Raw genomic sequence first — 14,226 nt, 5'->3', positions numbered from 1 at the left:
TTCTTCCAGAAGCACATTTGTGAGGTCAGACACTGATGTTGGACGAGAAGGCCTGGCTCACAGTCTCTGCTCTAATTCATTCCAAAGGTGTTCTATGGGGATGTCAGGACTCTGTGCAGGCCAGTCAAGTTCTTCCACACCAAACTCGCCCGTCCATGTCTTTATGGACCTTGCTTTGTGCACTGGTGTACAGTCATGTTTTTATCAAGAAGGGGCCGTCCCCAAACTGTTCCCACAAAGTTGGGAGCATGAAATTGTCCAAAATCTCTTGGTGCTGAAGCTTTAAGAGTTCCTTTCACTGGAACTAAGGAGCCAAGCCCAACTCCTGAAAAACAACCCCACAATATAATCCCCCCTCCACCAAACTTTACACTTGGCACAATGCAGTCAGACAAGTACCGTTCTCCTGGCAACCACCAAACCGAGACTCATCTATTGGATTTCCAGACAGAGAACACATCTGCACTGCTCTAAAGTATAGTGGCAGCGCTTTACACAACTGCATTGCATGCTTGGCATTGTGCTTGGTGATGTAAGGCTGGGATGCAGCTGCTCGGCCATGGAAAACCATTCCATGAAGCTCTCTATGCTGTTCTTGAGCTGATCTGAAGGCGACATGAAGTTTGGCGGTCTGTAGCGATTGACTCTGCAGAAAGTTGGTGACCTCTGCGCGCTATGCACCTTAGCATCAGCTGACCCCGCTCTGTTATTTTACGTGGATACTTTTGGAAATATAGTGTATGTATGCATACAGTTGTATGCAAAAGCATGTTGCCAAATTCCCATGATTTGTTAAAAACAACGTTTTGTAAGTGGAAATAAGCACACATCCTCAATCACTTATAATAATCCACATTTACTGTTTGCTTGGTGAATTAACATGGGTACCACAGGTTGTTTTATTCATTCCCAATATGTTAAACAAATAAATAGAGATTGTGCACTAAGATGTGCAAAATAAGAAAAATGCCATATTTAAGTTCACAGCAGAGGATGTGTTCAATTATTTTCACTTTAGAAAGTCAACAAAACATGTCATTTGTTTTGGTTTCTCAACTTGTGTTTACTCTATTTAAACTTCTGAGAGTGGTAATCAGTGGTCCATAGTACACAGGTGCGCTGTCTGTGTGCAGCCCCTGAGGGGAAAATGCTACTGGCACTTTCGAATAATGTTTGGCTTCTATGGTCCTGTTTTGATTTGGTGTAAGGGTTAATTGCATGTGTCTTTTTTTTTCTCCCGAAAATGTTCTGTGGCTTAAATGACATTCTGTGGAGTGCCATTGCAGACTGAGAGTATTGTACTTAAACGAGTATTTTTGTTGCTGAGTAAGCAATGAGCATACCATTGCCGAAGCTGCCCTGATTTAACAGAACATGGTGAGAAGTGTTGTATGTTCTGTTGCTCTCCCAAAAAGTTGCAAGCTGACCTATTTGACAGCTCATGTGCGATGCTCAACCTCTGCTGGTTTACTTAGTCTTGCTTGTGTTCACTGTCTTCAATGATATGATATAATTAGAGCAATTATACTTGATTACTCTATTAAAAAACATGTTTGATTAATAATTTACCCTAATCTAAGAATTGCCAATGATTAGTTAGCAAATTGTCTCTCTTACAGAAAGAAACCTAGACAGATGGACAGCCCCACCGAGTATTTATAGACGATACTACGCATAATTTTAGGCCCCTAAAAAAAGAAATATATATATATATATATATATATATATATAAACTAGCTCACAAGATAACTACTAAAGAAAAAAGAAAATAACTTCTTGTTACATTTTACTGTATTATGTTTACTTGAATTTATTCTAAGGATATATGATAATTTTACAAGCAAAAACACATGTATTGTTGAGATTAATGGTTTGAAATAATGTGCTTAAGTGCCTTTTGCACAGCACTGTGTATGTACTGTAAAGTAGTTTTAAATGCTCCCTAGTTTAGTTTATGCAGTGGTTTAAAAAGAAACAGTGTATTACTTAATTATTGTTGGTTATTGTTGCATTACTTAATTATTGTTGCTGTAGAGATTATAAGAGGGACTGCTGTGCTTGTGTGTGTACCTACGAGTGACAGAGGATGTCAGAGGAAGGAATTTCCACTGTATTCATGGCTGAAAGAGCAAAGAGAGAACTGTCAGAAGCTTTTCTCAGGAGGTTCTTATCTTGTAGCACTGATAGGGATCTCCCACAAAACCTGCTACTGATTCTCTTCAGTGGCCATTAGGGATATAACGAGCTTGGAGGCAGGAGGTCTGGAACTGGGAATGTGTCATGTGCATCATGCTGGTCTGGGTTAAAGCAAAAAATTTAACCACCACTACATTTTGTTGTAAACATGCCTACATTGGTAACACACTGTCTCTAGAGTGAGATACTGAGGAAACCCCTTTGTGATGACAGATGTTGAATGGGAGGAACATTTGGAAGTCCACAGCCGCTTTACAGGCAAGTGTGGATTACTTGATTATTTTATCTTTTCTGTTAGTTGGCTAATGCTTTTGGGCTTACTGGGGAAGGAAGCCAGAGAGCTAACCAGTACTTTGAGCAATCCAACTTAAGCAGTCTTTTTGCAGTTGAATGGCTTTCCACACTCTTAAGATCATCAGTACAAAAGTTAGCAAAGTTAGGAAGTGATTGATCTGGGTATGTTAGGCTCCTTTTCGCTGGCTGAAGGGGCAGAGAACTTATCCATTTTCTGATGAGTATTGACAGAATTGTCAGTTGTGGTCTGCTTTGTTGGATATGCCATTAATTCACTTTTCTTCAAACATCTTATGCATTTTTACCTCTTCCTTCAGTTTTCACAGCCCACAACCAGCTTATCTCCTCCCTGTTTCTCAGTTCAATCTCCCAGTCCTTCCCCTGTTCATAAAAAAGGGGGTGCATGGTCTGTTCTTTTAGCTGAAAGCAGAAGCTTCTCAGTGCCATTGCATTTTATTGTGTGTTGTTACTAGGGATGCAGATAGTTGCTTGAAAACCTCAGAGAGTTGTTTAGATTTGATCAGTGTGCCAGTTATTTCAATTGTAGTATTTCTTGTACTCCAGAAGAGCAGAAAGTTAAGGTCGTTGTGGGCTAATGCACTGAAATATCTGTCTTTTATCCATTTTACTACATTTGTAACACTCTAGAAATAAATGTTATTTCTCTGTAAAACTAGTACAAGTGGATTTAGTCCCAGTTTCTACATTTTGTAAATGTGTATGTATCAGCATTTAACGGTATATACATTAAAATGATCGGATATTAGCATTTGAACACAATTTCAATATAAGTAAATATCTAGTTTTTACAACTTCAGTGACTAGGACAGTTGTGCAAAGATTTGAGATTGTGGCAAACAGCAAGCATATCCACCCTTGGGCCATGATGAACTTTCACCAAGCCGGCAATGTTGAAACTGTTGGAGTGATTGATAGCAATCTCCAACCTCTGTTGACATTTTTCACTTTCCATTGCATCTTTGCCTTTTTTATCACATGCTTTTAGTCTTATCGATGAAGGTGCAAGCCAGCGACAGATTCCCACGCTCTCTTACACCATGCCAAGCACAGGCCACCTCTAGAGCAGGCCTAGCCATTTATGGCAACAGCGATGCATTTTTGACTGTCATGTCCTCAGAGCAAATCTTGAGGGAAAGAAGGGAGTGTTGTCTAGCAGCTCAGATGAAGTGTGTTTAGTGCTATGAAGGCCTGGACAGACAGAGCCGGCATAGACCCAGGATGATAAGAGAAACACAAAGCTATTTCGGGGGCTGTTGCTAGCTGGGATGAGAAGAGGGGAGGAGTTGTAGCTGGTTGGGGTGGAGGGGGGTTGAGAGAGTTCAAAGACAACACAGAGGTCAGTGGCGAGCATGGGAAAAATGAACCTGGCAGCAGCAGGCATCCAGAACTGATAACTAGATTGTGAGTTATGGAGTGAGATGGATTGAAGTAGTATTATGCAGGCATTTATTTATTTATTTATTTATTTAAGCTGGGTGGTAACTGTGGCCTAATACATCTCTTGTGAAAATTAGTTTTTTTTTTTCTTGGTATTTTTGTGTCATTTTCCTTAAACTATATATTTTGCTTGGGTAAAAGCTCTTCACTCCACATTCTACATTCAGCTATGAACATGTGCCTTGGAAGATGTGCAAGTGTTGCACCTGCATACACAATAAAGGTGCCAGAAATGTTCTTTGTGAGGTGTGCCAGTGAATAACCACTTTTGATTCCCAAAAAAAACCTTTCCATGGATGAAAGATGGATAGAAATATCATATCAAATAACATATGATAAAATGTCACACTACTTGAAGACCTTTTCATAATACATGAAATTCAATGAAAATGAAACAATGAAATGTCATAATACATGACATTTTTCCAAATTCTGCGATAAATTATGAGTATAGTGTTGCAGTACAGTAAATCCAGTTTAAAAGGACTAATAATATGGTCTTCCTAATGAATCATGTAGTTGTTTAGTGCTCTACTTTGTGATGATATCTATAATATACTCAGAAAAGCATAATGTGCCATGATTTATTACAGTAACAATAAAATTCATATTGCCCACCCCTAATATAAAGTCTAGACGTTAAAGTTCGACTTTTAAATAAAATCACATTTACACTGGTGGAAAGTGAGTGAAAAATCTTAGGTGCATAGCCCTCTCATAGAATTTAAATACAATATATATATATATATATATATATATATATATATATATATATACACACTGACTCTGAATATACACATATTCACAATATATACTAGTATTGCCCTATTCTAATGTATAGCTGTACAGTAATAAGTTCTGAAATAAAACTATAAAATGTGCTGTTGTATACATTCCATATGTGCAGTTAGTCTGAGGGAGATAATAAATGATATGCAGGTACTCAGAGGATAGAATATTGATATAGAATCTTCTAGATTGTACAAGATATGGATAGAAGACATACAAGATGTTAGTCTGTATGTGCAAGTACAGTTACCTAGTTCAGTCTGCTATGCACACTATGAAAATTTTTATTTTTTTATGTCAGGTGCATGTCTGTTTACTTATTTATTTTCATTTATAAAATAGACGGACTAAGTCTTTCTGCCAGAATTACTCATAACTTCCCATTTTTGCCAGTTCCCACCCCATGATGTTGTAGGATTTAGATAGAGCTTTCCTAATCTTTTTAATGAATGAAACAGTAAAACAAACATTGATATTACTGTGGTTCGTGTGTTGCTGGGTTATCAAGGCTTTCTGTTCGCCAGCTTGCAATGTTTAATGTGGAACAGGAAAATTCAAACATGAATCTAGTGAACAGGCTGAGGCGCCAGAAGTGCTGCATTATTTAAATTGTAACAACAAAATTCAAACAAGAAGTTGGGGTGCCAGAACATAACTGCAGCACCAGGTAAGGTGGCTACAGTACATAGCCAGCCATGCATCTATCTAACACTGAAAGAGGTTAAAAAAATCCACATGAACTGATTCATAATTTGCAAACAGTATAAAACATTGCAAGCATGTGCATTTGCTGATCAACTTAGAATATGACTCGTCATTGCTTACTTCTTAGTTTTAATGTTGCACTGGTTCATGTAGGTTCAGTGTCTTCAAGCTGGCAACCCGCGCATGTTTTGAGTTTGGGGATGAGAGGCGGAGGCAGACAACTTTATATATTTTAAATTTCAACTGTAGTACCTATTTTAAACGCTTGTTGTCAGTATTACATATTGCTCCTTTAACCCCTTAAATGGCCTGGAACCACCTGTGGGTCTAAGTTTTACTGCACTTTTCTATAACCAAGGAATTTTCACGAGAGTCGCAAGAGAGAATAGTTTGCAAGAGTTGCACGAGAGAAGTGTTTGTACTGCAATCTATGTAGTTACTGAATAATAGCACTTGTATGTAATAAGCTTGGGATTTTAAGGGGTTCAGACATCTGGTTCCTATCATCACCACTGTGTACACTTCTGACTCATGGTGAATGGACCAATGACAATTACCCAAATAATGCTTACAGTAAGTTTCATTAAACATTACCATTTTGGAGACATGAGAAGGAGTGGGTATATGTATTGTGTTACCCTTTACATTGTTGGACCAACAGAAATGGTGCAGATTTTTTTAAAAAATGTCTGGTTATAGCAATATTATGAAAAGGTTGGGATGCTGAGCAGAATGTAAATAAAAGTAGAATGCAATGATATGCAAATCATATAAACCATGTTTTAAAGGAAAATACTAAAAAATATATATCAAATGTTGAAATTGAGAAATGTTATCATTTTTTGAAAAATATGTGCCTATTTTAAATTTGATGCCAACAACACGTTCCAAAAAAGTTGGGATGGGGGGCATGTTTACCACTGTTCTCTATCACCTCTTCTTTTAATAACAGTTTTAACTGTAAGTGTTTGGGAACTGAGGAGAACAATGCTGTGGTTTTAAAAGTGGAACGTTTTCCCATTGATACCAACTTTTTTGGAACGTGTTGTTGGCATCAAATTGAAAATAGTCATATATTTTTCAAAAAACAATAACATTTCTCACTTTCAACATTTGATATGTTGTCTTTTTACTATTTTCAATAAATTATGAGGTGTAAATGATTTGCATATTATTGCATTTTGTTTTTATTACATTTACCACAGTGTCCCAGCTTTTTTTGAAAGGGGGTTGTGTTCATATATATATATATATATATATATATATATATATATATATATGCACACACACACACACACACACACACACACACACACACACTATATTTCCAAAAGTATTCACTCACCCATCCGAATCATTGAATTCAGGTGGTCCAGTCACTTTGCCACAGGTGTATAAAACCAAGCACCTAGGCATGCAGACTGCTTCTACAAACATTAGTGAAAGAATGGGTCGCTCTCAGGAGCTCAGTGAATTCCAGCATGGTACCGTGATAGGACGCCACCTGGGCAAGTCAACTGTCAGTGGGATTATAACAAAGTAGAAGCAATTGGGAACGACAGCAACTCAGCCACAAAGTGGTTGGCCACGTAAAATGACAGGGTCAGCAGATGCTGAGGTGCATAGTGCGCAGACGTTGCCAACTTTCTGCAGAGTCAACTGCTACAGACCTCCAAATTTCATGTGGCCTTCAGATCAGCTCAAGAACAGCGTAGAGAATTGAATGGAAGCATGGAATTACCAATAAGAGAACTTGGGCAAGACTCCTAACACCACCTCCGCCTACCTGTGTAAAAAAAAAAAAATCTAGTTGTAAGTCGCTTTGGACAAGAGCATCGGCCAAAATGCTGTAAATGTAAAGCGCTGCCACTGGACTCTGGAGCAGTGGAGATGTGTTCTCTGGAGTGACCAATCACGCTTCTCCGTCTGGAAATCCGATGGACGAGTCTGGGTTTGGCGGTTGCCAGGGGAACGGTACTTGTCTGACTGCATTGTGCCAAGTGTAAAGTTTGGTGGAGGGGGGATTATGGTGTGGGGTTGTTTTTCAGGAGTTGGGCTCGGCCCCTTAGTTCCAGTGAAAGGAACTCTTAATGCTTCAGCACCAAGAGATTTTGGACAATTTCATGCTCCCAACTTTGTGGGGACAGTTTGGGGATGGCCCCTTCCTGTTCCAACATGACTGCGCACCAGTGCAAAAATCAAGGTCTATAAAGACATGGACGGGCGAGGTGTAGAAGAACTTGACTGGCCTGCACAGAGTCCTGACCTCAACCCCCTAGAACACCTTTGGGCTGAACTAGAACGGAGACTACGAGCCAGGCCTTCTCGTCCAACATCAGTGTCATCATAATACAACTTATGGATTAAGAATGGGATCTCACTCAATGTCATATACATATGAAGGCAGACAAGAGATTACTTTTGGAAGTATAGTGTGCGTGTGTACATATATATATATATATATATATATATATATATATATATATATATATATATATATATATATATATATGTGTATGGAGGCAGATGATCCGCTGTGGCGACCTCTAAAGGGAGTAGCCGAAAGAAGAAGAAGTGTGTGTGTGTGTGTGTTTGTGTGTATATGTGTCTGTGTGTGTATATATATATATATATATATACACACACACACACACACACACACACACCACACACACACACACACGTTTGTGTGTTTAACCATTTTCAAACCTCTCCTCGAGGATTATATGTAGTTAAAAAACAACTCCTGGTTTGACCAATCAGTGCTTCATTAAATTGTGCTCATGATGTAATTGATGATATTAACAAGTCTCTGTGGTGGCTGTGAAGGTGTCAAGGAAAAATATGGGCCCAAGAAATTCTTGTTACTTTTTAACTGTTTTTATGTTTATTTAAATTATGAATATGACTTTATTTTAATGTATACTGTGATAAACTCACTGCTGAGGTTTTTGCTTAGATGCCTAACACTTTCACACAGTACTGTATATATATAATATATATATATATATATATATATATATATATATATATATATATATATATATATCCTTCTCTCTTTTACTAAATGAAACATGACAATGCCTATGAGGTAGTGTGCTTCTGGAAGGTGAGTTAAGGGTAGTTAAAAAGGTTTATTTGGATGGCTCGGGGATGAGCCTCTGTCATGTCTTGAGGACCATGGTTATGCTGGAAATTCCATGAAGCTGTGCAGAGAGGGCAAAGGGTGCGAATGTGGCAAGTAAGTGCTATGAGGAGGTGCTTCAGCTGTGCAAGAGGAGATAATGGCATTCACACACACATACTCTTTCTCTCTCATACATGCTACCTGCCTCTGGCCTTCAGAATGCTTTATATGACGTTGGTCCTCAGCTGTTTTAGGGTGCGTTTATATGTGTAGTTCAGTTCTCTTGATTCTGGACCAAAACAGAAAATTAAGCATTTGTGCTATTCTATAATTACTGATTCAGAGCTTATGAAGAACTAATAAAACAAATGTCACATGTTAAAACAGCATCCAAAACTCCATCCATCCATCCATCCATCCATCCATTTTCTAAGCCGCTTCTCCATCATGGTCGCGGGGGGGTGCTGGAGCCTATCCCAGCAGTCTTCGGGCGAAAGGCAGGATACACCCCGGACAGACCGCCAGTCCATCGCAGGGCAGACAGACAGACACAGACAGTCACTCACACACTCACACCTATGGGCAATTTAGCATGTCCAATTGGCCTGACTGCATGTCTTTGGACTGTGGGAGGAAACCGGAGAACCCGGAGGAAACCCACGCAGACACGGGGAGAACATGCAAAAAGAAGAAAAGAAAGAAGCTGAGCAGAGAGGAGATGTCTGTTCATTTTGTCTTTGCACTGTTTAGATGTCTTTGATTGTCTTCAAACTTCAAACAAGTTCGTTTTGAAGCGAACAAAGACCGACCTACTCCAGGGGTCTCAGTCTCCGTATTAAATTCCATCAAAATAATTCAGGGTGGTTTGGTGATAAATGGTTCATTGTAGCGACTCAGATGTCTTTGCAGTGGTGGTGATTGGAGCCTGGGGTTGCAGTGTCTACAACACAAACAGAAACTTTTTATTTGCTATCCAAAATCACAAGTGAACCTACACATATCCTCTGAGTTTATATGTAATATTGATGATGAGTTTTCTTGTGCTGTTTCATCCTGAATGTACCTCTCAAGCATGAATGGCTTTTAAAAACAAAAATTTGTCATAGCTTTCTGTGAGGGAGCTTTAAGAGGTGGACATCTGGTTCCTATCACCATCACTGTGCTGACTCTAAACACACGATCACTGTGAACAATTCTAGGTTTCTCTGGAATGGACAAGGGTTTCACACAAACCCACCCTGAATGACTTTCTTTACATTTTAAGAAATCTAATATGTTACTTAAACTACTATATTACTAACTTTTTACACACGCATGCTGCTTTTTTCCTTCTCTTTCTCTTTCTGCTCTCAGGCAGTAGCTCTGTTTCGCTTTGTCTCTCTCCCTCTCTCTCTCTCTCTGGTTCTTGTTACCTGATACCGGTGAGAGCCATGATGACCTTAAGTCAGACAAAGCGTTTCAGAAGTGCTGAAATTTAGCCAGGCCCTCCAGAGATTTCATTCTGCATGAGAGTTGTTCTAAAAGCAGATACCCCCCACCTACATCCACCCAACTCTCAGATCCCTGCTCCACATTCTTTTCCATTGGGAAAAAGAAGAATATGCTGCACACAAATGACCCCAAAAGCAAGGGAACTGACCTGATCAGGATAAATTAAAATGCTCAGTTCTGTCTTACCTAACATATCATCAGAGATACATTCAGAGACTTTGGTGGAGACCTCTTTAACTCATTAAAATCTGCCCCTGGTATAGATAAGGATGTGGAATTGTGTGCTATGTGTTTTCTGTCTCTGTATATAAGAAGTGTGATGCTGCCTTTATTGTTAGATGCACTGTGATAAATTCTGAGCAAACACACACATTCAGAATGGAATTCAGATTACTAAGGGCTTATTAGTCATTTTTCCACCAGAAGAACAGTTTAAGGTGACTAAAAGTTGTCAGAAGCAGGGTTAGTTTTTGATAGTTTTTAAATTTGTATTAGTTTTTATTTTTGTTTGGTTTTTCATTTAGGTTTTTTCAGGTTAGTTTCAGTTAGTTTTAAGGATGTGTTAATAGTTTTAGTTTAGTGTTTAATTAGTATCAGTCTTTGATATAATTATAAACACTTTGCTCAGATAACCAAACACTCAAGGGATCCACTTCTAAAGTCTTGTTCACACACTGAAGATACAAAAACAAAACAAAAAAACATGTTACCCATTAATACTATTACTTGTCAGTTAGTTTTGCAGTCACTGTTATTGTTCTAATTTAGTTCTTGTGTTCTTACATTTTATAAGCACATTGCATTTTCATTGCTAGTTTTTGTTTTAGTAATAGTTTTAGTGCACTGTAACAACTCTAGTCTGAAGTATATTCATATTCATAAATTTGCTAGCTTAAAATTATAGTTTGTGACATTAAATAAAAATCTGTGTACAAACAGAACATACAGTGTAATAAACATACAGTTTAACCTAGCTGTTTTGTGGTAAATATATAGAGGCTTGGGTGGAAAGATTTATGTTCACATAACATCATCTGGAGATACTTCATTGCAGCCCAGTGATGTGCCTGATACAGCTAAAAAAGACAAAGACTGCACATTTTCAGTTGATTAGCTAACATCATATGATTATCATATCCTTCCTGAATGCTTAACATTTATGTTGCAGCAGGTCTTTTGTATAGGTTTCATAAATATTTGTAGGAAACTTTTGCACTGGCTCAACAAAGCAAAAGTTATCCAGCTAGCAAGCTAGAGGTTGTGCTTTCAGTCAAAAATGACCCTTGTGTAACTAATCCTCCAGTACCTTCTGGTGTTTCACAGGCTATTACGAGGTTTAATTGCTCAGTCAGGCTAGATTATATTTTGTAGTTATAACCAAAATCAACCCAGAAAAAGCAAGCTAACTTATCAGCAGATGTGTAAGTAACTAATTACATTTACTCTTGTTACTGTAATTAAGTACAGTTTTCCTTGTAATGGTACTTTTTGGAGTAGAATTAAATCATAGTACTTTTACTTGATATACTTGATGAAATAGCTTTTACTTCTTTTACTTTTACTTCACTACTTTAATTTTCATAATGTTACAGAGTAAAAATAAATCAAGACCATATCAGCTCAGAAACCAATATGAACGACAAGCGGTTAAATTGAAAATATTCACCAAAAAAACACTACAGAGATGTCCAGTGGACAAAGATAGAAGAGCTCTTAACCAGCATACACGGTGAACAGACCATGTCCAAATGTTCATGTTTAGCTATTAATTTTCACATGAACTAAAGAAAACGGCCTTATTATCAGTGGCCAAACACAAAACCTGCTGAGATCAACTCTCACAGCTTGACTCCAGCCTGAGGCAGCATTATCAGAGGTAGCTGATCCAAGCTAAACAGGTACTATGTTTACGGTTTTTATTCTGTCTTTTATAAGCTTCTGTTTATTAAAATTGAAATCGGTTGTGTATATTTTATTACAGCTGCTTTAGACTACAGTTTACCTGTTTATGCAGCCTAGTTTAGGTGCTGTATTGGAGATTAATGGTTGTTTATTTAGACAAGAAATCTAGTCTAATACAGGATCTTCATCAACTCTGGTCAGTGCTGTCATTATTTAGGCTGATTGGCCTGATCCCTCCCCACCTCTGTCTCTCTCTCTCTCTCTCTCTCTCTCTCTGTCTCTCTCTGTTCCTCTCTCTCTGTGTTCCTCTCTTTCTCCCTCTTCCTCTCTCTTCCTACCCCTCATTCTCTCTGTCTTCCTCTGTCTCTATCTCTTACTCTGTCTCTCTCTTTCTCTTCCTCTCTGTACCCCCCCATTCTGCCTGTTTGTGGTGTTTGTCTTTAACTGTGAGAAGCTGTGTAGTTGGTAAATGCAGTAATAATGTCTGATTGTCTGATTGAAGTGATCAGCATGATTACCAGTGAAATATAGTAAAGTAAAAAAGCAAAGCTGAGTAACTTGCTTATGTTGCTGCTGATTATAATGGTGTAAGTGTTCTGAACAGATATCAGTGAAAATATACAGCTCGAAGGCTGTGAATGTGTTTACTTTCAGTAGAGGGTTACAGCTATTAATGTAAGCTAGAGTCCAGAGAGTTGGTGCCCAGCGGGAATCTCACTAAAATCAACTTGTAATTTTGGTCTGTTTTTTCTCTTAAATTAACTTAATTAAACAGCAACACTTTTTAAAATAATTTATTGGAAACAGAGAAACTAGGAAATCTTGTATAATCATCTAACCATGAAATGCATGCAGTTTAATGTAAACCAGGTTTACAGAAAGGTGTGTTAATGTGCTCTAGCAGAGCAAACTGTGATGAGTCTCAACTCTCAGAACTTTTTTCAGTGACCGTGTAAATACAAAAAAGTAACTCAGTAACTCAGTACTTCGGTAGTTTTTTAATGATCTTCTTATTTACTCTTACTTGAGAAATTTTATTTACTTGAGTAAATTATCATTACAGTAACAGTATTCATACTTGAGTAGGGATTTTCAGTACTCTTTACACCTTTGCCTATCAGAATGACAACAAAGAAGATATAGGCTACAGCATGTCTTACCTGCATGTGCATTGATAGCACTTTCTGAGTCAGCGGCAGCTGCTAATGAAACTGTGCGGGCAGCGCAGAGTGATTTAACAAACTTGAGCCAGCAAAATGGGAATTTTTGATAAAGATACAGATAAGGCTCATGAGGTGTTTCTCATCTGAAAAAATGTTGCCAGTTTTCATATGAACAGCGAGTTGGAAGAAGTCACTCTTAAGGTTTGCTGGAATAGTGCAATAAAATAACACATGTTGGTTCCTTAAAGAATATTTTAATTTTAATAGTTTTTTTTTTTTTTCAAAAAACTCAATTGAAAGGCTCTTAATGGAACCAAAAGGGGTTCTTCTATGGTAGACATGCCTAATCCTGGTCCTGGAGAGTTAAGATCCAATACATTTGGCTTGAATATTGAGATACTTCTGAAGGCCTTCACTACCTGGATTAGGTGTTTAGGTACCTGGATTTGGGTTGATGCGAGACCAAGATTGGTCACCCCTTTTCTATGGCATCACTCCAAAGAACACCTTCACACCTTTATTTTTTGCAGCCTCCAGGTGCCGTAAAAATTATTCAGTGACCTTATTGACCTTGTCATCCAGTATTGTGTGCACTGGTGCTTTACAGGGATTAGATGTCATCTATGGGATGACAGTTTGACCGGGACTGGCCCAAGTCAGACAGCTTCCTGCTGTGTGTGGAGCGTCTGTTAAGTTTGACTGTGTTCTAATCTTCAGTAATGGGGCCAGCCTCATTCAAAACAGATTAGTGTAACAATGATTATTGCTCAGCTGACTGCTCATTCACAGTAAAGAATTTTGGCCAGAAAAGCTTTGGTGGAGTGTGTTGCTTTGGTGCAACCCGTTAGATTTTTATCTGTTCTAATGGTTAGGTTTTGCCATTGCTCAGATGATATTTGATGTGTCTTTTTTTTTCGGTTTAATTGCTTACCAGCATCTTTTTTCTTATTTCCTACAGAGGTCCTACACATTGATAGTGGAGGCCTTGGACTTCCATAATGATACTGCTGGTGAAAGTAAGTTATACTTTAATTTTTGCCAGAGAGTGCCTTTCATTTTTCTGTTCTATGCTATTTATATGCCATTATAAGTGGTTTCTCA

General features: G+C 38.1%; 1 protein-coding gene across 1 annotated transcript in view; it reads left to right on the top strand.

The window, feature by feature from the left end:
• The window catches only part of jag1b (jagged canonical Notch ligand 1b), a 61,927-nt gene that overhangs the window by 8,204 nt on the left and 39,497 nt on the right, over positions 1 to 14,226 (top strand). Inside the window, exon 3 of the mRNA XM_017721545.2 lies at positions 14,084 to 14,141. Within this exon, the coding sequence (XP_017577034.1) occupies positions 14,084 to 14,141 (58 nt within the window). The remainder of the gene's footprint in view (positions 1 to 14,083; positions 14,142 to 14,226) is intronic.

Source organism: Pygocentrus nattereri, chromosome 22 (genome assembly GCF_015220715.1).
Source record: "Pygocentrus nattereri isolate fPygNat1 chromosome 22, fPygNat1.pri, whole genome shotgun sequence".
NCBI classification, from domain to species: domain Eukaryota; kingdom Metazoa; phylum Chordata; class Actinopteri; order Characiformes; family Serrasalmidae; genus Pygocentrus; species Pygocentrus nattereri.
This window is presented reverse-complemented; position numbering and strand designations above follow the sequence as displayed.